Source organism: Pezoporus occidentalis, unplaced genomic scaffold (assembly GCF_034315485.1).
Source record: "Pezoporus occidentalis ecotype Australia unplaced genomic scaffold, CSIRO_AGI_Poc_V1 ctg83, whole genome shotgun sequence".
Taxonomy (NCBI): domain Eukaryota; kingdom Metazoa; phylum Chordata; class Aves; order Psittaciformes; family Psittacidae; genus Pezoporus; species Pezoporus occidentalis.
The window spans coordinates 1,080,364-1,105,115 of NW_026916192.1; the positions used below are offsets into that span (position 1 = coordinate 1,080,364).

General features: G+C 49.3%; 1 protein-coding gene across 3 annotated transcripts in view; it reads left to right on the plus strand.

Annotated features, from left to right (window-relative positions):
* RALY (RALY heterogeneous nuclear ribonucleoprotein) overlaps positions 1 to 22,062 on the plus strand; it is a 118,301-nt gene extending 96,239 nt beyond the window's left edge. For all 3 annotated transcript variants that reach the window (XM_062604141.1, XM_062604142.1, XM_062604140.1), the window contains 8 exons: positions 91 to 355; positions 4,681 to 4,753; positions 12,381 to 12,428; positions 12,664 to 12,824; positions 13,295 to 13,408; positions 13,936 to 14,081; positions 18,375 to 18,423; positions 20,239 to 22,062. In XM_062604141.1, coding sequence (XP_062460125.1) covers positions 100 to 355; positions 4,681 to 4,753; positions 12,381 to 12,428; positions 12,664 to 12,824; positions 13,295 to 13,408; positions 13,936 to 14,081; positions 18,375 to 18,419 — 843 coding nt within the window. In that variant the 5' untranslated portion in view covers positions 91 to 99 and the 3' untranslated portion in view covers positions 18,420 to 18,423; positions 20,239 to 22,062. The remainder of the gene's footprint in view (positions 1 to 90; positions 356 to 4,680; positions 4,754 to 12,380; positions 12,429 to 12,663; positions 12,825 to 13,294; positions 13,409 to 13,935; positions 14,082 to 18,374; positions 18,424 to 20,238) is intronic.
* The last annotated feature ends 2,690 nt before the right edge of the window (positions 22,063 to 24,752 follow it).

Genomic DNA, 24,752 nt, shown 5'->3' on the forward strand with positions numbered 1-24,752 from the left:
GCTTACTGTGAGATTTATCCCTCACCCCTCTGTGTAAGACTCCAGCAATCCCCTTAACACACCTCCCTGACTATCGGTTTGTTCATTCAGGTGTTCAAGATGTCGTTGAAGGTGCAGACGAGCAACATCACGAACAAGAATGACCCCAAGTCCATCAACTCCAGAGTCTTCATTGGCAATCTCAACACAGCTGTGGTCAAGAAGTCAGATGTGGAGACCATTTTCTCCAAGTACGGGCGAGTGGTGGGCTGCTCGGTTCACAAGGGCTATGCCTTTGTACAGTACTCCAACGAGAGGCACGCACGTGCTGCTGTCCTGGGTGAGAACGGACGTGTGCTTGCTGGCCAGACACTGGGTAAGTTGTTTCTTCAGCTATTTTGGGTGTCCAGGGGCAACGTGACTTGGTTGCTCCCCAGGGGATGGTCAAGGGATGTCCAGTCCACAGTCAAACTGGGACATTGATCTGCAGATGAGGGTCAGGTCCAGTGATGGTGACGTTGGTCAGACACAACCCAATGATGACTGAGTGGGTCCATAGTGACAAGGCAGGTCTGGGAAGTCAACCAATGGGTCAGGATCAACAGGGTCTACAGCAAGACAAAGACATGCTGTGACAGAGCTGGAGACTAGCACTACTACAGCACAGCTTGGGTAGGGAGGGGCTGAAGGCTCCTGGGTCCCATGTGCATATAGGTCACAGCAAGGCTGGTTATGGCCATTCAGAGAAAGTATCCTCAGGGCTGTGACACTGTGGTCCAAACCCTCGTGTTATGGGCTGTGACTGTGGAAGCTAAAACACAGTTCTGAAGCATCCCATGTCCTTATCTTCGATATGGTGAAGAAAAACAAGGGTGGGAAAAGATATTGCCTGGCTGTCGAGGGAGAAACATAGAAACATAGAATGATTTGGATTGTAAGGAGCCTTCAAAGATCATCCAGTCCAACCCCCCTGTCACTAGACCAGGTTGCTCAAAGCCCCATCCTTATAGCCAACCTAAACCTACCTTTCTTCCATTTGAAATCATTACTGCTCATCTTATCATTACAGGCCTTGATAAAGGCTCCCTTAAGCTTTATTATAAGCCTCCTTTATATATTGAAATGGTGCAGTAAGGTCTCCCTGAGACCTTACTTACACATAAGTTGCCTGGCATATTTGAGTATTTATAATTAGAGAGGTGATAGTCAAACTCAAACTAGCTCAGACTAACTCTAGCCAGCTGATGTTAAATAACTCGCCCCCTCAGAAACATGAAAGTCTCCTGTCTGCACTGCTGTGTGATAAGAAATAACAAACAGAACCACCCCAGCTGCTCCCAGCTGCATCCTTATTCTGCAGATTGCTCTCAAGTGTCATATGCTGAGAAGCTGTTGTCACCAGCTCTAAGCTGAGAATTGGAACTGGAGACAGTATTTGTAATGAAAAATGGTTATTTCCAAGCCTGCTGCGGGCAGTGGCTGTTGGGCACCCAGGAAAGCGGTTTGCAGCCCATTCCCACCCTGCTTCTGGCACAGCAGGCTGAAATAAGTAGTCGCATGCTAGGTCTGATCTTTAGGACTTACTCAAGCGTGAAAAACTTCTTTCACTTCTCTCATGGTCCAGAGAGCGGAGCTGCAGACCAAGGCCAAGCGCAGTGTGCCAGGGGTACTTCCAGCCCAGGCATTGCCCGCATCTGCAGAGTCCATAGGTAATGACAGAGTGGGCCTTGAGGGGCGAAGGAGTTCGTTGTGATGCTCCAGGCAGATAAAAGATATGCAGCTAAGAGCCAGGCAGCACTTGCCCACTTAGCTGAAGAGAGAGATGAAAGGTTTGCCATGATAGGAACCTCTTACTCGCAGTGCTGGTCCCAGAGTTCTGGCTTGCAAACAAGTCAAAAGGACCATATTATAGCTGGGAGTCCTATACATGTACTGGGTGAGGTGCAAATTGAGCTCCCTTTTATCTGCCTTCCATTCATGGGCCAGTCTTGCCACAGAAGAGCTCAGCAGGCTTTCCTTTGCTGTTCAGAGACCACAGAGACACTCCCCTTTCAGGAGGACCCGGCAGAGGAGAGCTGAACAGTGTAGTTAGCAAATGTCTTTGCACAAAACAAGGTAGGAATTCCCTCCCTAGAAAAAGAGGAGGTGATGACCACATAGGACCATGTGTCCCCAGTGCCAGCAGGACAGCATCCCTGTCTGAATCCAGAGCTACTAGGCATGGCAAGCACTTGCTGTAATGACTCAGCTGTATCAGTCCCGCACGGCACAATTGGAGTGAAACTGCCTTTCCTGCCTCAGCTCACATGGGAAGGAGAATTTGCACCATCATGTAAGAAATGGGAAAACCTCATAGTTTTGCATGTGACATGAGTGCTGTGATTTGCAGGTGAGGTTTTCCAGCACATACCAGAACGAAGGAGTATGCAGTATCTTTCTAGCTTGCATCTCCTGGCTGAGGTCAGCTCTCAAGCTAAGTGGCCTAATAGCATTTCTTCCACTTTTTTCTCTTTTGTTACCATACATGCAAACAATTGATCTTACATTTTAATAGATCAGCAAGGTGCTGATGCATCACCAAATGGAGGTGTTTGAAACCATGGCTTAGCCCATCCTGTACTGGGACATGGACTGCTCTGCCAGGCAGGTCCTGGCAACCTCTGTGCTTTCTCCAGAGGCTCCCAGACACCCCAGTCATTGCAGGAGGCAATTACCATGCCAGTGGAGGAGCTCTGCACTGGAAGCTGGATCTACACCATAACCTCACCCTACCATGTTGACTACACAAAGCACAGTCTCTCCCTTTAGTGCAATCAAGGTGTCAGGATATGGGCAGGAGGGATAAATACTTCCTTGGGATGGGCAGGTAGGTTCTGTGTTGCAGAATGGGAATAATGCAAAATCTCTCCAGACTGATGTGCATGGTGAGCTTTTGTCTCTCCTTGTTCACTACTATGAAGAGAATCCTGAAGGACCTGACTCCCCATCACCACTGTAGGGCTGTCTGCATGCACCAATGCAGGCTCCACAGTAGTGATTGGTACCAGAACATGGAGCTAATTGTCATTGTCCACCATTGGGCTTTCATTATGTGTCACTTGGAGGGTGTTAATGAGCATGGGGCTGTCATTAGCAATCCAGTTGGCAAGAGAAGTGACTGGCAGCTGGCAAGAGGCACACTGACAGCAAAAAGGGTTCACGACAAGGGAACTGGGGCATAGGAGGGGTGTGTTCTGGGATACACCATGGAAGAATTTCACTGTGGAAGAGTTTATTACTCTCTGTTGTGAACAGCATTGCCAGAAGCATTGCCTTGCTCAACAGGCTCAGAAAAGGAACCAAATGCATAATGTTCACACTGGCAGCAGTTATCCATGGACCTGTCCCATGGCCGTGCATGTCCTTGCTAGCGTTCAGGCTCAGTGCTCTTCTGCATTCCCCTTAGCAGCTGAGTATGATGGAGGACAAAAGGCAGCAAAGAAAAATGCACATGCTGATCTGAATCTTCCTCCAGAGGAACATTCAATGTAATAGCTGAGCAACACCTTAATACCACACTTGTTAGGCAAACTTATGAATACCCCAGTTTGCAGTCACAGATCCATGAACCCCAAGCCCCAGAGCAAGCTGCTCTAGTGGATGGTGTCCCTGCCTGTGGCAGGGGTTGGAACTGAATGAGTTTTAAGGTCCCTTCCAGCCCAGACCAGTCTGGGGTTCTGTACAGAACTTCAAATCCACCTGCACCTCAGGGGCTGTGACTTGTGCCACCAGCTTAGCACAAGTCCCAGTGCTGTGGGGCACCTTATGTCCAACCCCATGCGAATGGTGCTTTTGATCTACATAAGGAAATCCCATTTTGCTTGACTAAGATCCGGCATGTCCGGAGGTCTGACACCTATCTAAAAAGAAAGGTCCTGCAGAACAGGAAAAGTTTACAGCTCATTACAGAAGACAGCAGGCAATTTGCTCACTCCTGGGCCAAGAACTGAAGAGGTGAGGCCTTGTGCTCCCAATAGCTCACCTCACTGTGGTTCTGGGGCCACACTCAGCGTTAGATTGCCAGGCTCTCAGCAGCCTTCATGAAATTGGCTGTATCACATTATTCTCACGTCAAAGGCACCGAGACCAAGGAGAGAAATCTCCTCAGCAGATTAGAAGAGCTCATTCTCACTTCCTCTGGTAGAAGATGCTCCTCCGAAATCAGGTGGGGTGGCTGCAGGCATGCACCTGCACCCTGTGCAGCATTTAACACAGCCCAGACCACAGTGATGCCCAGCTGGCTCATGCTCAGCATTCACTTTTGTCCTAGAAGGAGCAGAGGATAAATTGCTAGCAGTTAACAGCATGCAGCAGTTTCATACATTGTCCACGCCTTCCCATAACAGCACCGAGTTCTCCTGAAAGCCTGTCCTGAATCTGTGTGCTTGGGTTAGACCATGTGCAGGGCTTTGACTTAAAATATAAATGGCTTTCTAAAGTAAAAGAAAGAGGTTTGCCAAGTGCAAGAATGTATTTGCCTTTTTGTGGGGCTCCATCCAGGCCCCAAACATCCTAAAAGCAAGTGGAAATGTGACTGGAGGTGTGGAAGGGTTCGTTTCGCTGACGGCAGGGCTGTGCACAGCGTCCCTTGCTCCATGGGCAGGTCTAGCTGCCGGTGAGCATGGACGTGCCATGTCACAGCTGTGTGTCCATTCATTGCAGATATCAACATGGCCGGGGAGCCCAAACCCAACAGACCTAAAGGGCTGAAGAGAGCAGCCTCCGCACTGTACAGGTAGGTCTCCATCGCGCCACCTCCTGTGCTGAGCTCTCGGGGCTGGTGTTTGTCTTCTGGCTATGGCTGATTTTCATTTCCCCCCCAGGCCACTGCTGCACGTTCAGATCTTGCCCCTCCATGGGATGCTGGGCCTTTGCAATGCCCCTCAGTGCTAGGCTGTAGGGAGGGGAGCCAGCAAGAGGCGGCAGCAGCAGAGCCAAGGCTGGCCAACACTTACAGTGTTGTGGGACTCTGCCTGGGCATGGTCCAGCCTGTGAACTGTGTTGGACCTGGAGGTCATTGGGGGAATGCAGGTAGTACCTGCTTTAACCACATCAGAGGTCATGAAAGAGGTGTAATGAGGAGTGCTCCCCTCCAGCCCCAGCTTCCCCAGCCGGGAGCAGGAGTGGGGCACAGTGGCAAATGCTGGGTGTTAGGGGAGAACAGGGAGCAGGGATAATTTAGGGAAAGATGCTGGAGAAAGGGGCATGGGAAAACCAACAGGGAAAAGGAGAGAAGAAAGAAAGAAAGAAAGAAGGTGGGAAGCCCTGGGGGCATCAAATGGAACTGGACTGAGGAGGTGGCCAGCGGAAGCCTCAAGGGAGGCTGTGCATTGCAGCAGTGACCAAGGGATCAAGGGAATGGGAGGGACAAGTAGGATGTGGACTGGGTTTGTGGGAGATGTGGCATGTTACAGATGTCAGAGTGAGCTTTCAGTGCCACTGTTGCCAGCTCTAGAGACCTGATACCAAGATTTTTCATAAGATTTTCCTTTAAGCCCAGAGTCTGGACTTGTGGGAATATGGGAGAAAGTTGTGAAGTTCTTGCTCCTGTGCTTGCAGAAGGGAAAACTTGCAAAGGTATTTGGGGAGCACCCTGCAGGTTCAAGAACCAAAACCAGATAATAAGATCCCAAAATGTGTTTTATTTACAAATTCTCATTATTTTTAAGCCAGTCTCATGGTACGGAGGCTGGGGCACTGAGTCAGGATTTAGAAGGTGTGCCGTTGCGAAGAAAAGACTAAAATTAGTGTTGTTGATGGATGTAATAAGAAAGGAAATCGTGGGAGAACTGGAGGGTTTTCTGCTAAGAGAAAAAGAATGTGAGAGGGATAAAGAGAAATGAAAAAAAACCCTATGATTCCGCCTCAGCCTGGCCACAGAATGGAAAACCTCAGTGGTGGCCATGCTCTTCTGGCATAGATACCCACCAGAGCTACAGCCACCTCCCACCACCACCCGCATCTGTGAGACCTTCCACAGAGCTCTCAGCTGAGCTCTTCCTTTGCAGCTTTCACCAGGCAAAGTTTTCCTCCCACCCTGGGCCAGCTTGGACCCTCACCAGAACTTGGCCCTCTGGATTCACAGAGGAGGCTGCTTGACTCTGCATTACCCGTGCTGATCTATGGAAACAGAGATGACACAAATCTTTCTATTTAGCTGCACATATACAGCTTACGTGGTGCTGTTAGCCATAACGCAAATCAATTCATTCCATACATCTTGCAGCAAAGAGCATTTCATTCACTATTCGTCCATGCCTTGATTGCTAATCCATTTTTGCTGCAATGACCAATATTTCAGACTTCCAGGCTGCCATGTAGATGAAGAAATGCAAACATCTCTCATTTGCTGCCTCCCACAAAGACAAATATGCTAAAATACAGGCCAGAGGACTACGGTATTCTGAGCTTTAAGCAGTATTTCATCCCAGATTGGCTGTCAGATTGAAACTCTGCCATCTGGACCAACAGAACTTACAATATCTTCCGGGCAGCAGGGAATCCAGGTTTGCAGTGAGCCATGGTGATAGCATCCCTAATCATCATAAATTTTCCTAAATGTTAGACTTAAGAATCACAGCACTATAATTTACAGAGATGCTGTCTTAAAGCACGTAAGATTCTTTTTTTCAGAGTTTGGGTTTTACTTTGCCTCACTCCAAGTCTGTATGAGAGGGTCAAGGGGAAGGGAAAACTCATTTTGGACACAGCGGAAGCAACAGTCTTGACAGCCTCACTTGATCCACTGGCCCAGGGGTGTATCTAGGTGTTTAATAGAAGTCCTTAGGGATGTAGCTTCCCATCTACCTCCAACAGGTAAAACATGCACTCAGGTTCGTGCCATCATATATTTTCTTAGGTCTCTCCACACGAGATACCTTTAGTTAACAGCAAACCTTGCTCTCATCACTGCTGTCCCTTGCTCCCTCTGGATCTCCAGGGCCACCTTCCCTCTGCCTCTGGCATTTGCCAGAGCATCCCTTTGCACATGGGAAGTCCCCTGAGTGCTCCTGCCTGGTACCACAGCCACCACTGCTGAGCACAGACATACCTGGAGATACTGCAGATGAGTTAGTGAGGATGGCTGGAAAATGAACTTGTGTTTTGACCATGCCCCCAGGTATTCACATACCGTGTCTCAAAACCTCTTACCTTCAGGCAACGTTTTTTTTTTGCCTGCATAGCAAATGTCTGGACAGGATTTCCTGGGGCGTTTTGTGCTGCATTCAAGTCATTGCCAATGATTTTCCTGTGCTGTAAGCTGGGAAGGGAAGGTGGCCCCAGGGCAGTGGGGGCTGACAGCACTGCAGGTGACTTTTGGAAGTACAAATCTCTGCCCTTCCCCATAATGTTGCTCTGTAGCCAAAAGGACAATGAGGACAACCTAAGCAAGAACTGTGAGAGCAACCGGGTGTCTGGCAGCTCAGTGGCCTGAGGAACTGTCTCTGGAATGGTGACAGGCACAAACCACTGCTGACTTACTTTCACAGCCTACAGATGCAAGTGGATGATGTCCTCCTTCCAGCTCAGGTGCCATTCACATCCCTTGTTATTCCCATTCCGATCCCTGCAGAAAGCTGGTGTCAGCCCATCCCCAAAGAGATCCATGTCTCAGCAGCAGTGGTGGGAGCAGTGACACCCCAGCAATTCCCAGTGCCAAATCCACACAGACAGGGCTGAGAAACAGCCACAGGGCTGAGGAGGAGATGGGCAATGGTATCCAAACCCAGCAGACCCAACAGTGGCAGTAAGGATGCACATGCTGTCCCAGCCTACAGCAGCCCCACTGCAGCCCTGGCATCTTGGAAATGCCAGACTCCCTTCCCACATCTCTCTCCCAGTTTCCCACAATTTTGGCTATTTGCAGGAAGGAATCTCACATCAGATACACAAGAACAGAAAACTGATCACTGTTTGATCAATGCCATAGTTTCCTAGTAGCTTTCCAACAGGTATTATTTCTACTGCTGCAGTAATGAAGGTTGTGCAACCATGAGTAGAAGGATGTTGAGCTGAGCACAACGTGTTACTTGTGATTATCAGCGCAGGGCTGTCAGGCAGTAGTTAAAAGCTCAAATGTAAGTTTGCTGTTCAGGTAAATGCTCAGAAATGGCACCACAAATGTCATGTAAAGCCAGCACATGTGAACAATTGCCCTTCAGTTATGAATATTTGGATTTTGAACCTTTGTGAGTCATTAATAAATGTTCTATAACTCCTGAAGAAAAAAAAGCAGAAGAAATGCATCAGGAGGTGGAAGCATCATGTTACTTGACGCAGCCTTACAGCCTTCTGCTGCCTCTCACTCTGACTGTCCCTTCTTGATTTTTAAGGGGTGCAGTGTCACTCACTGATTGAAAAACAGCAAAAATGGTTCCTATGCACCAAGGAAGACCTGCCAGGTCACTGACACATGATACATCAGTCTCAGGAAGGTTTAGCCTGCGTGCAGTGAAATTATCAGGCACACGATGTCCAGATAGATCACCCACACTAGGGCAGTCACTTTCACTCGGGTGTTTTCCTGCATGCATATTGGAAGACCTGATTTTGCTCAGTGCCTGACTTCCAAGGATACTGGTAAAAGCGTCCTTCCACTGCCTCCCTTGGCCTGACTGCCATGTTACAGCAGGGTCACACAGTCACAGGCTGCTGAAAATCCCTTGTTTCAACCTGCTGCCTTCCTTGAGGGCTGTCGCATGGTTAGCATGGTTAGCAGTGCTTCCAGAGGCTGAGATCAGAGGATTTGCAGTCTCACATCACACTGAATGTAAGGGTGGATTCATCTCACCTGAGTTCAGCCCTCTGTGCTGTCAAGGCTTTTACATGGTCTGGTTGTCTGCACTCCCCTTATGCTTGCTGGATAAAAGCAGTTCTTCACCTGACAGTGTTTTAGATGTTTGCCTTTAGGTGTGATGTACCATGACCTGAAACTGCCTCTTTCTCCCATGGCATGAATTTATATCTTTACATTCCCAGTGTCTGAAGCCAATAGGGATGAATCCCACTGGTTTTGGGAAGTCTCTCCAGGATAATTATGCCCCTAATTCCTTTTGGAATGGATGGAAGTGTCTTCTGAGGACTGGGGGCTAAGGCAGGAGTCCCACATGCACCCTTTTGCTTTTCACCCACAAATATCAGTAGATGCTCTTGGACCCACTGCCCTGCAGGTCAGGCATGTTGTAAGCCAGCTCCACTGCGAAGCTGCAAAACTGGGCCAGTCGCAGCTTCCATCAGGAAAACACAAGGCTGCCCAGCTTTGCTCACACATCCCTCTGCAAACAGTGTAATAACATTTATAGTGTTTAGTAACGACTTCATGTCCCAAACTTCTGTTTTGACTAAAAGGCTTAGGACTTCACCTGGGGTTTTAGGCTTCTCTGTCCCTCTCTAGCCCACACCAGGTTGGATCTACAGTACCTGAGGCCAGGCTTCATCCTACTGGTGCTGGAGTCAAGCCCAGGAGTGAGGCATTGGTGCCCAAATGCTGCAGGGCAGGGTCAGTGCTGGAGATGGAGGGTGCCCATCCCATTCAGGTCTTCATTCCTTGTTTCTAAATGCAAGGCTTCACCTGGGACGGCGCTGACAGCAGCAGGGCAATGCCCATTCGATGGGGTTGGAGCTGCAGCTCCTCTCCATCCCTGTCTCCCCAGGGAGCCAGCCGTCTGCTAAGCCCACGGTGCCCACAGCTCTACCAGCAGGGCTCTCACCAGGCAGCTGGCTCAGAAGAGAAGCAGCTCAGACCAGGCATGTGAATGGGGTGAGAAAAAAGGAGTCCGGGCATGTCAGGATTCTGCCAAATGCCCCCAAGCTTCAGGCTGTTTATGAGCAAACAGTGTGAAGCTGCCTCATGGTCTCCAAGCCACAGCGAACTTCCCAGCAAGAGCCACAGCCTGTGGAGGGAATTTTTGCCATGGATAAAGACATCATTTCATCCCACTTGGAGTCTGTCTGGGTGCTGCAGACTGATGCCACTGTTTCTTCTTGAATGTGGCTACAGAGAGCATTGGCTCCAGGGCACTGCTGGAGGTACCCAGGAGCAGTTCCCCAGAGCCTGTATCACAAAATAGCAGCGATTGCATTTAAGTTTCATCTAAAGGTAAAAAAACCAAATGAAGAGGGGAAGTCTGACAGTGCAGAAATGCCTTAATTCCATTCAGATTACTTCCTATTTTGACTGTGTTCTGTTTGTGGTGATCAAAATAGATTGGCAGGTTGAGGAGAGCTGTGTTCTTGGAGAATTTCTGTATTTCCAGGTTTCATCCAGGTTAGAACAAAAATCAAGTTAGCAGTTATGAAGATCTCCATGAAAACACCTTTGTTCCTTCCATACTGCCCATCTCCTCTGCCGCACAAACAGCTGGTGATATTCCAGCAAGAGCTCCAATTCTCTTTCCCTTTCAATGTAGAAAAGCACACAACAGAAAAACTGCAGATCGTGCAGTGATTGGGACAGAAGGCTGCCAGGATATTAATTTCTCTCCTGTGAGCTCAGCAGAAACGTCTGTGAGTCAGATCAGAAGGGGAGGATTCCAGGGCTGAAATGATGTTGAAACTCAGATCTATGCTGCAACTGTCAGCAAAATGGCTCTTATCCATCATGGAACTGAAACCAAAAGGCTTATGGTGGTAACACCTCCACAGTCACATCCTACCACCACCACTCTGAAAGTCACCATGGCAGTGCACGGTGGTGGCAGCAAACCCCACAAGAGGCAGTAGGTGCAAGTGCTGATTTGTTGCCCTCAACCCCTTGCACCGTCTTCAGCCCCAGAGGACACCTGGTTGGTGTCTCCAACCATCCAAAGTGTGCTTCAGGTACCCACGAGGCATAGGCTGACCCTCCACATGCTGCCACGGGCTGCTGGGGAACCCAAGGAGCACCCAAGGAGCACGGGAACAATACATGTAAGAAACCAGCATTACTGAAACATCCGGTGGGAAGCTCAGTGCCAGCAGAGCCAGGACAGGCGCCCTGGGTCAAGCCTGGAATTTCAGGTCCAAACCATGCTTCCCACCAGCCATCCTGAGCAGCCTCACATTCTTCCTGTCACTTCTTGCCTAAGATGCAGGACACCAGATTTACTCTCAGCTACATACTTGAGTGCTCATCCTTCCCTCTCCCCATGCTCCGGTTTGTTCTGGCTTAGAGTCCTTCCTTCTCCCCATCAATCTTTCTTTCTTCCTATTAGATTTTCTTCTTTTATTTTTAATATGCCACTTCAAGTGGTTTCATGATGCTGGACAGACTCTTTGCTTTCAAGGACTGCAATAACCATTATCTTTGTTCAGAGAGGAGGGAGCATCAGCATAACGTCTTATTTCACCAGCATTAATTCAGCCAGCAGCACACAAGGGAACCACATGCTGTGTTCAGCTGGGGGTGGCTGGTACATTCAGCAGTGCTGCTCTTCTTTGCACTGCTGAGAGTGTGATGGGGCATCAGGCAGCACCAGAGCAGGTCTTGTCTCTGAAGAGCTGGGGTTACCCACTCTAACCAGCTGGTTTGTGTTGCCTCATGAAGAACCAGCTGCCACAACAGAGGAAGCTGTTGCTGGGTCTCCAAGGCATGGAGAATGCATTGCTCCAACTTCGGGTTAAAATGCAATTAAAGCTTAAGAAAAGAGGATGTGGGCAGTGTCACGCTGGGTTTAAACATCTTCACTAGCAGAGATGTTAAATTAATAAATGTCCTTTTCTTCCTGACATCTCCCTCAACAATTCTATATTGTATGAAAAACAAACCGTATGAGGGTGGCAGCAGAGCAGTGTCTGCCTGACGCGGTCCTGCTGTACTAAACGCAGGATGGAGGGATGTCAGCAATGCCATGAGAACATTTCAGATGCCACTGTACAGACACAACCCCTTAGCTGTGCTTTCAGCATCTCTGTGTGCCTGGCCGGGGATGGAGGGCTGGTCCCTGCTCCCCAGGCTTGGAGCTTGTGGGCATTTCTCCCCACGTAATTTGTAGGTTTTCATCCACTCCACACATGTGGCTCTGCCTTGAGATAACCAGGTTAACACTTTGCGGCCAACATCACCCTGTCCAGTGTGTTCAGCTGCCCCAAATCACAGAGTGGTTTGTGTTGGAAGGGGCCTTAAAGCTCATCCAGTTCCAGCCCCCTGCTATGGGCAGGGACAGCTTCCGTTAGAGCAGCTTGCTCAAGGCCCGTATCCTTCTCCTGTGCTGAGTCCACCTCCAGCCAGCTGGAAGGACTGGGACTCCCCTGTGGAGGGGGAATAAATAAAGGACCTGGGAGGCTCAGCAGGCAATGAGGGGAATAATAATGGTAAATTGCCAACAGTAATTAACCTGTGCCAGCAGTAATTAACCTGTGCTATCCTGCCTCTGTCTCTGCAGTGGTTACGACTTCGATTATGACTATTACAGGGACGACTTCTACGACAGGTGAGCAGGGGAGGCATCAGCCAAAGGGGTTTCCTATGGGGCAGGATCTTCCCTGCAGCGAGGTGGGGTGGAGGGTGGTCCAGCCCAGGGCAGTGGGGTCCCATGGCCAGGCTGTGCCCCGGCTCACCACCAGCACTGCCTGAGCTCTGGTTGTGCCACCCAGTCACTGGCACTACTGTGGGTGCTGCAGGGTTCTTCAGCCTCCCCCCCCCCCCATGCTTCCATCCCACTCCAGGCTCTTCGAGTACCGGGGCCGAGTGTCCCCGGTGCCCAGGGTGGTCCCGGTGAAGCGGCCGCGGGTCACCATCCCGCTCGTGCGGCGCGTGAAGGCCACGCTCCCCGTCAAGCTCTTTGCCAGGTCGGCTGCCATCGCCAACAGCTCGGCCAAGCTGAAGCGTGAGTATGTGCGTGTGGAGACCGGTGTGCACACAGAGCTCCCATCCCCAGGCAGATGCTCCCACAGAAAACCTTGGAAACCCCCAGAACATCTAGAAACAACAGCCCGAGTGAGGACTTGAACACACAGGCTTTTTGGGGTGCAAAGGACCAACTATCTCTGCCAGTGCCGTAACAGGGAGCAGGGCAGCAAGGTGATGGAGGAGAGGATGTTGCTGCTCCATGCCTCTGTTAGCTGTGTGCCCTGACCACCCTTCCCATGGTTCCGTCCAGCACAGACAAACTCAGATACACGCAAGCATCACCACACATTGACTCCAGGGATGCAAAGAGTATATTTCTAGCATCGGGTTTCTAGTTGAGTTTTTGACCTGCTCAGTGAGGTGTCCCAGGGCTGCCACAGGGGTGAGGCAGGCACTTTGGGTGCTCTGCAGAGTTCTAAATGCCTTTTTTCTCTTCCTTTCTCCAAGTGAAGTGCAGCGAGCTGCAAACAATCAAAACTGAGCTGACGCAGATCAAATCCAACATTGACGCTCTCCTGGGCCGACTGGAGCAGATCGCTGAAGAACAGAAGGTGTCCACAGGTCAGTTGGGTGCACGCGGGTGCCTCAGGGTCAGTTTAAGAACAGGCAAAGAGTGCAAGGAAGCACCCTGCAGAGCTGGCCACCATCATGGCTTAGAGCATCCTCAAGGCTCTGACGGTGAAGTGTGGAACCCCAGCTTCCAGGGTACAATCTCAGGCCAAAAGTACAGGTTGAATTTCCCAGATTATGGAATTGGGTTTTAAAATGGTGAGATATTTTTCTTTCTTTTGTCATATAGTTTGTATTTTTTCAGTTTTCTTTTTTATTTTATTCTGTTCTGCTCTGCTCTATTCTATTCTGTTCTATCTGCTTCCCATACCCACATCAGAGGGACGCAGACTTGCTCTGCCCTCTCCAGGGTTACTTTTGGGCAGCTTCCTCAAAATCAGCAAGACTTCCCAATACAGAAAAACCAGAAATAAAACAGATGCATTAGTCCCCTCCCAACTAAACCTGGGCTCCCACTGGGTTAGTGTCATCAGGCTTCCCCAGCCCTGAGCCAGGTGGCTTGGCTCTTGCTCTCACAGAGGTACGGAAGAAGATGGAGAGCAGCAAAAGTGAAGTCTCGCAGGAAGACACAGCATCAGAGGCAGAGGCCAACACGGAGGAGCCGCTGAATGGGGACGAGGGCGAGGAAGAAGGTCTAGCACGGGATGAGTGTGAAGATGACCTGGTGAGTTCGGATAACACACTCCTCCCCAGACAGAGGAGTTAAGCAATGGACACAGTTCCACTGGAGCTTACTAAATCCCCAGAAAAATAGTTTCTCATTCAAGAGAAATGGTTGTGTTTAAATCCCATGATTGCTGACAGCTTGTTCTTTCAAACAGTTCTGCTGCTTGCAAAAGCAATGACCTAGCAGATGCATGTGGAGATGCTGAAGAAACATGGTTGGCTCTTGAAATTCAGACCACATTTATCCTTGATTTCGCAGTTTTTAATTGATGATTAAAACAAGTTTTTCTGCTCCCAAGTAATTCTCAGATGGATTGGAACATACGGCAGACAGGCTGTGTTACACTAACCGTACTCTCCTAATAATGCACATTTGCAATGCCCTGTTGACTGAACAGACACCAAATGCCATAAACCTAGTTGTAAGGTCCGAGCAAGCTACAGCTCTGTGCATGGAGCTGTACATCACTGGGAGGGCAGCACTCAAGCAAGGCTGGCCTGGTGTCATGCACACATCAGTCCCATTGGCATTAGTCCCACCCTGAATTAAGGACATTCCCAGTGAACCCAGTAAGACTCCTCTGAGAATAGGATCAGCTCCAGATCCAGGCAAAGAGCAGCAGGGTGCTGGGGTGCAAGGGCAGCCCTGCCTCATGCCTCTTCTGCAGGACTGCAGCCCTGGGAAGCTGTGCTGGTTGGCACAGCTCTCCTGCTGAGATCTGGGGATGTCCGGGCAGCCTCTGAGCCTGCGTTGAGTGTCCCCTGCAACAGCTGTGTGCATTCCCCTTCCCTTCCTTCTGCTTCCTCGCTGGTGGCAGCAGAAGTGAGGATGAAGCTCAGCATCGCTGAGGTGACCGCCCCACATTGACATACACAGCCTTCCTCTTGTGGCCTAAAAGCTCCTCTAACTCAAAACGCTTCCCAGCTTTTTTGTAGTCTTCTGCTCTGCCTCACCTTAGTCATGATGGGATCTAAACATGGTGTTTCAGCTCTTCTGGTTTCTGGTGCCTCACAGCTGAAGTCCATGACCCCTAAATTGGAGAGGAGCTAATTAAGGGGAGACATCATAACAGATCCTATAAAGAAAAAAGGCAAAAGCTGGCCTCCATCTCTGTGTCACTTAGGAAAAGGAAGGCCAGGTTTGAATTACATCAAGGGGAACAAATGCTAGCAATCAGGGGAAACTTGCAGATACTAATAATGATAACACACAGCCTGTCAACAAAAAAATGTGGATTTTCCTGCAATTAGTGGGATAAGGAAACAGAGTGGACAGACATCTGCTGGCAATGATTTAAGAAGAATGGTCTTCATTAAGAGTAGATGAACAAGATGACTATTTCAGCTCCCTTTCAACTATTTTCTGTCACTCTGTGCTCCTAAAGTGGTGTTGAGATCAGAAACATTTTACTGCCAACATCAGACAGGCTCACATGTGCTCAGCATGCTTAATGTGTGCAGTTCGTCTGCAGGGATGTTCTCTTAAACGATGCAAGGTGGCTCACAAAAGCCGTCCTTTATATTCTGCTCCTGACCTTACAACACTGAACAGATCTAAAGTCCCAGTTCCAGGGGAGCGACTCTTTTATCCCATGTCTCTTTGGCTTACACACAGCAGTGTAGCCTTCATCACCTGCTGTTCATGGACATGGTGCTCACACCACTCCATAAAAACATTACCTACCCTTGCATCATAGGAGAAGAGACAGAGGTCAGACAGATCTGACCTAGTAGTCAGTTTATTGAGATGTAATCAGTAAATTTAGGTATGTAAAATACTTAAGTACAGTTGGACTGGCAGTCAATACTCTACTGTATACCACACTTACAGTATGGGATACAAAGATAATGGTGTAAACTTATTATATGTGTCTTAAATGTTGCATGCATGCCAAAAATGTCACTTACCAACCCATCGATGCCAGGTGTCAGGTAAGGGATCTATGAGACATGAGGGGTAAACTTGAGAGGTGTCCCTGCCGAAGTGGAGATCCCTGCCCAGTGCTGAGGAGGGAGAGCTCAATAGGCCCTCGTGGCTGCAGATATTTATAGTGTGAAGTGGTTGATTCCTAGTCGTATATTGTACTGTCTTCATGTAGTTCTGGCCATTTATCAGCCCAGTCTCCAGCCAAACCATTTCTGGGGGCTTGGTGCTGGGTTCTTACGCAATAGGATTCATTTTCTTCTGCCTAGACCCAACTCCAGCACAAATGAGAAGGACATAGTTTGTGCAAGGCAGGAACCAGACCTGCCAACACTTGGGCTGTACCCAGCACAGAGACTTCCCTGCCTTGAACCTCTTCCCCATGGTGACAGCTGGGGAATATCCAATTGGGCTTGGGTCTAAGGTCCCACCTATACCCCGTAGGCAACTGCAGGATGTCTCCTGGCAACCAGCAGGCCTGAGCATCCCTGTTTGTAGGGGAGTTCACCTCAGCCCATATGAAAACGCTATGGCTAAACAGGGTGCTGTTTCACAGTGCTGCTAGCCACAGCTGGGTGAGGGGAAGCACTTTAGACCTGGTCTCCTTTGCCTCCAGAGCAGTGTCCCATGGGCTTTTGCTACGCAGATCCCTGAACTACCCAAAATCTGCTCTCTTAAGTTCAGGGGTTTGATTCTGTTCTTTATCTTGGTCACTTCTTTCACAATACTCAACTTCACAGTCTCATGGTGGCTCCATCTTCACACCTTCGACCAGCTCCTCCTTGGCCATGAGCAGCAGTCCAGAAGAACACCTCCCCTGCAGAGCTGGTCAGTCGGCTGTGTCTAGAAGTTATTCCTGACACTTTCCAGAAATCTGGGTTGCTGCATCCAGCCCTGCTGCCTCCCACACCTTGCAGGGTGGTTGGTGTCCTCAGGTGTCTAGGGGCCTGTGATCAGGAGGCTTCCTCCAGCCTTCCCCTTCATATCCGATGCTCTGTAGCAGATACCTGCCATGATGGCTGGCCCCTCATCCTCACCCACTTTTCCAAGGCAAATCCCTGTGATGTGGGTTGTTCCTTTTCCCAGAGCACATGCCACCTCACCTGGCTTTCCAGAAGAGCCTGTTCCCAGGGCGCTGCCTGCTCTGTCATTACAGGGAAGGAGCCTTTATTCTGTTGCCAGCAGTCATAAGCCTCCAGACTTCCTTCTCTTGGGAGGCTCCATCCACAGCTCCTTTAAGCCTGGTCTCCAGCTTTTCTTCCTTCATGCATTGCAGTCCTGAGGCTTTTTGCCTGCAGGGTCTCCCTGTCTGTAAAAATCTATCTCCCTCAGTGCCCTGTAAACCAGGCTGCTGCTACCAGGGTTGAGGCTGGGTTCCCTTGCCTTCCCTTTCAGATTACCCGTCATCCCCTGCAGGCATCCAGATTCATTTCCATCTCTAAAATATTCACCACAAAATTTGGCTTGTTCAGGAGATAAATTCCTACTGCTGAGCACCTAATTCTTTTAAATTATGCTGCATTGCAGGGTGGCTCCAGGAGGGGGTACTTCCACATGCTGTGCTTTCAAAACCACTGTTGCATGGGGAGTGGTTCAGCACATCAGCACGGTTAGTGTGGCCTTTGAAGTGAAAAAGATTATGAATGTTATCATTCTGGATGATGAGTTCTGCTGCAGACTGGGACTTCTGTGTTCAGTAGCAGTTATTACATTGTGCATGATTTGCCATTGCAAACTGGCTACCCCTTAGTATCACTGGTCAGTTCCAGTGATGTGGGAATGCCTGTTCCCTGGTGTGTCCTAGGTCCCAAATCAACTTCTCACAGTGCTACAACGAGGTGTGAGCTGTGCAAGCACATGCAGTAACGTTTATGAAAGTGCTGAGCACGGACTTAACCTGTCTTCATTAGGCATCCAGTCTAACCACACAGGCTCAGGACTTCTCCTGGGACATGCCCACTGGAGGTGCAGACTCTGGTGTAGCCCAGATCAGACACCTGGCTTTACACAAGGGAAGCTGGACTTAATTTCATCCTAGTCCCTTTGAGGCTCAGGAGAAGCCAGACTGCAGACTCCAAGAGGGAATCACACATCCCAGGGCTGTCTGGCAGAGACCTTCCAGAATAAGGAGCCAGAGGAAGTGTCTGGGTTTGCCTGAGGCTGTGTCTGCCAGAAGCCACAGCCACAACACCCAGTGTCCACATCAGGTGTGTTTTGTAGCTCCCCCACCGCTCTGAGCAGCAGCTCCCTGCTCTCCCACACCATGGTACCAGCTGGTCACCACATGTGCGGTGGTATCACAGTGTCCCAGGCAGGGCAAGAGGGACATGTGATGATTTACTGTTTCTGGTTCCCTTTTCTCTCCAGGAGAACAGCCATTACACAGATGTGGAGGATGCCAGACTACAGTAACCAGGTATCACAGTATCACAGTATCACAGTATCACACAGTATCACAGTATGCTAGAGATTGGAAGGGACCTCAAAAGATCATCTAGTCCAATCCGCCTGCCGGAGCAGGAACACCTAGATAATGTTACACAGGAACGTGTCCAGGCGGGTTTTGAATGTCTCCAGGGAAGGAGACTCCACAACCTCCCTGGGCAGCCTGTTCCAGTGTTCCGTCACCCTCACTGAGAAGAAGTTTCTTCTCAAGTTTAAGTGGAACCTCTTGTGTTCCAGTTTGTACCCATTACCCCTTGTCCTATCATTGTTTGCCACTGAGTAGAGCCTGCCTCCATCCTCGTGACACTCCCCCTTTATATATTTATAGACACTAATAAGGTCACCCCTCAGTCTCCTCTTCTCCAAACTATAGAGACCCAGCTCCCTCAGTCTTTCCTCATAAGGGAGATGCTCCACTCCCTTAATCATCTTTGTTGCCCTGCGCTGGACTCTCTCCAGCAGCTCCCTGTCCTTCTTGAACTGAGGGGCCCAGAACTGGACACAATATTCCAGATGGGGTCTCACCAGGGCAGAGTAGAGGGGAAGGAGGACCTCTCTCGACCTGCTAACCACCCCCCTTCTAATACACCCCAGGATGCCATTGGCCTTCTTGGCCACAAGGGCACAGTGTTGGCTCATGGTCATCCTGTCGTCCACTAGGACCCCCAGGTCCCTCTCCCCTACACTGCTCTCTACCAGGTCGTTTCCCAACCTATACTGGAACCTGGGGTTGTTCCTGCCCAGATGCAGGACTCTACACTTTCCCTTGTTATATTTCATCCAGTTATTCCCTGCCCAACTCTCCAGCCTGTCCAGGTCTCGCTGGATGGCAGCACAGCCTTCTGGCGTGTCAGCCACTCCTCCCAGCTCAGTGTCATCAGCAAACTTGCTGATAGTACACTCAATTCCCTCATCTAAATCGTTGATGAATATATTAAATAATACCGGTCCCAGTACTGACCCTTGAGGCACTCCACTAGTTACAGGCCTCCAACTAGGCTCCGCCCCATAGACTACAACTCTCTGGCTTCTCTCCTTCAGCCAGTTCACAGTCCACCTCACTACCTGATCACCCAGTCCACACTTCCTCAATTTAGCTGTGAGGATGCTGTGGGAGACTGTGTCAAATGCTTTGCTGAAGTCAAGGTAGACCACATCCACCGCTCTGCCATCATCCATCCACCGTGTTATTTCCTCATAAAAGGCTAAGAGATTGGTCAAACATGATTTCCCCTTGGTGAAGCCATGTTGACTGCCCCTCATAACCCTCTTATCCTTGATGTGCCTTAAGATGGCACCAAGGACAAGGTGTTCCATCACTTTCCCAGGGATGGAGGTGAGGCTGACCGGTCTATAGTTACCCGGGTCCTCCTTCTTGCCCTTTTTGAAGACTGGAGTGACATTTGCTTTCCTCCAGTCCTCAGGCACCTCTCCCATTTCCCAAGACTTGGTAAAGATGATGGAGAGCGGTCTAGCAATGACTTCTGCCAGTTCCCTCAGCACCCGTGGGTGCATCCCATCTGGACCCATGGATTTATGGATGTCCACATTGCTCACACACTGCTTTTTAGAGGCTGATTCTGAGCAAAAGCTTTTGTTCCATGCATGTTGGGGTGGTTGCTGCTTCAGAAGATGTTCTTTCTCACTGATCCTCAGTATTTTCCTAGCACTGAGCCTGGCTGCTCAGCTGGGTCACAGATCAGCCCCCCACTCCCTTTCCTAAATCACAAATCTTTGAGGTGCAAGGAAAATGATGTACCTTCGTCCTGCCCTTCTCTCCTTGCAGCCCATTCAGAACAGCAGTGAGCAACAGTGTGAGGAAAGCACGAGGCTAAACCCTGTCCTGGCACGTTGAGCAAGACAAGCTGAATCGAAGTGCTGCTGTCATCTCTACCTGGCATTCAAAAGGAGAAACATGGCCTGACATCTTCCATCCATCTGTAAAGCAAAGACAAAGAAACCCCATCATCCCAGTGAATCCCCACTACCCTGTGCAATGGATTCAGAGCTCTGCAAATAGGAGAGGCAGGGTCCAAACCCTGCACAATCCAGAACCATCACTGACCAGATAATGGGAGAGCAGTTGTGTCACCACATGAGTCAGAGATGTTATGTTAGTGAGTCAGCTTTTTGTAGGAGAGGAGGGAAAGCTAAGCCTAATCCAATAAAGACAATTTTTCCCATGCTAGGTGAGGGCAAGAGCATTTGCTAACTGAGGGAGAAGTACTGTCTCAGTTTGGACAATTTGAGTTCTCACTCTAAAGATCATGCTGAGGAAGAGGGTGTGGGGTGAGCTGTCCTCCCAGAGCAGTCACGTCCAGTCGTGTCTTTTACCCCATAAGCTGCTGTGAGTACAGGGTCAACCCCAGGAGTCAGTGCTGGTGCATGTGCTATGTCTGTGCATCTGCTTGAAGAGAGGGGAAGGGGAAAGGAAGCTGCCTGCAGGAAACAAGTGATGCCAAGCAGGAGACACAAAGCATACATCAGCTTCAGTGATCCAGAGAATGGTTTGTCTCCTCATTCTCCACTGGGAAACCACAATGTAAAGGCTGGCAAGTTGCTGCAGAGTGAGGGGGTTCAAGTGCTATGTGGATGAGACCCTTTTCTTGGACCAGCTGCAAGGGGTGTAATCCAAGCACTTCTCCAGTGCCAGAGACATCAGCCCCTTCCCCAGGGTGCCCCAACCTCTCTTTGTCTTCACACTGACCTGGCACACTGGGAGAGCATGCAGCAGCTCCTGCTCCTGACTGCAAAGGCATCCAGTCTCCATCACCAGTCTCCATCACTGGTCTGATGATCTGCACAGTGTGACAACTGGCCTGAGCATAACGCAACTGGTAACGGTGAATACCCCAAGCATGATGCATGTGAGCGTGCAAGCACCTCCCCTGCCTACCCAGATTCAAGCTGGTTTTGGTCCATGCCATGTCCTGCAAGTAGAGGGCTGCAGCAGCTAGCATGCAGCTTGTCATGGAAACCCCCTTACACCAGATCTCTCAGCCTTTCTCTTCTTGTTAGTTCCTCCTTATCCAGTTTTTCTGAGCTCCAGAATAGATGGGACTGAAACTCACACAGCACTTTACTCAGCCACTCAGATGTGTCCTGCCCATCTCTCCTCTTCCCCTCCATAACACATACATACAGGTCAGTGCTTTGAATCCAGACCAGTGTCCACACCTCCTCCGTGGTCAGACTCTCCCACAAAACATGTGCCCCCCCAGGTCTCATAGAGTGCTCCCGTGCTCAGAGCCAAACCTCATCTACAGCATCCCTCTTCAAAGGGTGAAGGGGAAAACAGGTCCTGGGGGCAAAGCTTCCCTCCCCTGAGGGCCATTGTGGAGCAAGCATGGCTCTTGAAGCACAATGTTTTATTTGCATTTCTTAGTTTCCAAGAATTCATGAGGGATTTAAGGGATAGCCGTGCTTTCCCCTACCTTTTTCCGGTTCCTGTACAATTTATCCACTGTGTTGTACTGAGCCGTTGTAGAGCTGTTTTCTAGGCTTTGAGAGATGAGCTGCAGTTTTTGCTATGAACTGACTGTGATGCTGATGTCTGGGAGAAAGGTGACCTTGTACATACAATCCTGTATAATAAAAGAAAGAAATCTAATTTGCTTCTCTCTGTGTCATGCGTACACACATACATACATACACACATCCACGTATACATACACACATACACATGTGCACACCCACATACACACCCCTACACACATACGTACACAGTACACACCTATACACACACATACACATGCACATACATACACACACACCTACACACACGTGCACACACATACACACGTATACACACGCTTACACACACATGCACAGCTATACACATACACACGCACACACATACATACACACACACATACACACACATACACACACATACACACACATACATACAAACATACACACCTATACACACATACACACACATACGCACACACATACACACACATACACACACATACAAACATACACACCTATACACACACATACACACACACACATACATACAAACATACACACCTATACACACACAGACACACACATACAAACATACACACACATACACACACATACAAACATACACACACATACACACACATACACAGATACACACATACACACACATACACACATACATACAAACATACACACCTATACACACACATACACACACATACAAACATACACACACATACACACACATACACACATACACACACACACACATACACACATACATACAAACATACACACCTATACACACACATACACACACACACACACACACATACATACAAACATACACACCTATACACACACACACACATACAAACATACACACACATACACACATACATACATACACACCTATACACACACATACACACACATACACACACACATACACACACATACACACACACATACACACCTATGCACACACATACACACACATACATACAAACATACACACCTATACAAACACACACACACATACACACACACATACACACACATACACACACATACACACACATACACACACATACAAACATACACACCTATACACACACATACATATACACACTCACACATACACACACATACATACAAACATACACACCTATACAAACGCACACACACATACACACACACATACACACACATACATACAAACATACACACCTATACACACACACGTACACACACACATACTTTTTTCCTCTATTTCAGAGAAGTCTTTTCCCTTCCTAAGCTTTCACTCTGCCCACAGGATTTACTTTCCATTACACAAGGTATATCCCACTGGGCTGAGCCAAACATCTGCATTCACAGGGGCTCTGGGACTCTTCCTCTGGAGGCCTGGGAAATCATTTGATGCAGGAGAGCAGGGTACAAATCCAGGCCCTTAATCTCTGGACTTTGTATGGGCTCAGCTCATAAGAGACTGGAAAAAGTAAGGTTGCTATTCCAGTCTGCACAAGGCAACAATGCTAATAAATGCTCCTTAAACACAGTGTGTTCTGGCTGTCTCCCCAGTCCCTTCCTCAGCAGAGCAAAGCTCACAGTGTTGCCAGCTGCACGTGTTCACTGTAGTAAACATCCCAACCCTGGCACATTTGGTGACTGAATTGTGTTGGGAGGGCACCAGGGACCACATGGGGAGAAGCCAGGTGATAACCATTTAATTTTCCAGTCTTAGAAGGATGTCTGCTGAGCCTGGCCTGAGCCACGGAGGGCAGCACTGGAGGTCAGAGTTGCCTGTTGCATCTATTTAAGTTCATGGTGAGGCTGGGGATGCTTAAAGCGTCCAACCAGCCAGCCAGCCAGCCAGCATCCACACATGCATCCATAGAATCATAGGATAGTTAGGGTTGGAAAGGACCTTAAGATCATCAAGTTCCAACCCCCCTGCCATGGACAGGGACACCTCACACTAAACCATCTCACCCAAGGCTCTGTCCAACCTGGCCTTGAACACTGCCAGGGATGGAGCATTCACAACCTCCCTGGGCAACCCATTCCAGTGCCTCACCACCCTAACAGGAAAGAATTTCTTCCTTATATCCAGTCTAAACTTCCCCTGTTTAAGTTTTAACCCGTTACCCCTTGTCCTGTCACTGCAGTCCCTAATGAAGAGTCCCTCCCCAGCATCCCTGTAGGCCCCCTTCAGATACTAGAAGGCTGCTATGAGGTCTCCACTCAGCTTCTCTTCTCCAGGCTGAACAGCCCCAACTTTCTCAGCCTGTCTTCATACAGGAGGTGCTCCAGCCCCTGATCATCCTCGTGGCCTCCTCTGGACTTGTTCCAACAGTTCCATGTCCTTTTTATGTTGATGACACCAGAACTGCACACAATGCTCCAGGTGAGGTCTCACAAGAGCAGAGCAGAGGGGCAGGATCACCTCCTTCGCCCTGCTGGTCACGCTCCTTTTGATGCAGCCCAGGATACGGTTGGTTTCTGGGCTGCGAGCGCACACTGAAGCCGGCTCATGTTCATTTTCTCATCGACCAGCACCCCCAAGTCCTTCTCCACAGGGCTGCTCTGAATCTCTTCTCTGCCCAGCCTGTAGCTGTGCCTGGGATTGCTCTGACCCAGGTGCAGGACCTAGCACTTGTGATCCATCCATCCTTCCATCCTCCCATCAGTCACCAGCTCACTTCAAGATGAGGAAAGCAGCAGCAGACTAATGGCTGGTTGTCTTAGTGGCTGGGAAGGAGGAAGGGGGGGGGGGGGGGGTTGGGAGGGGGGAAGAATAAACGCAAATCAAAACGTTTGGCCGTC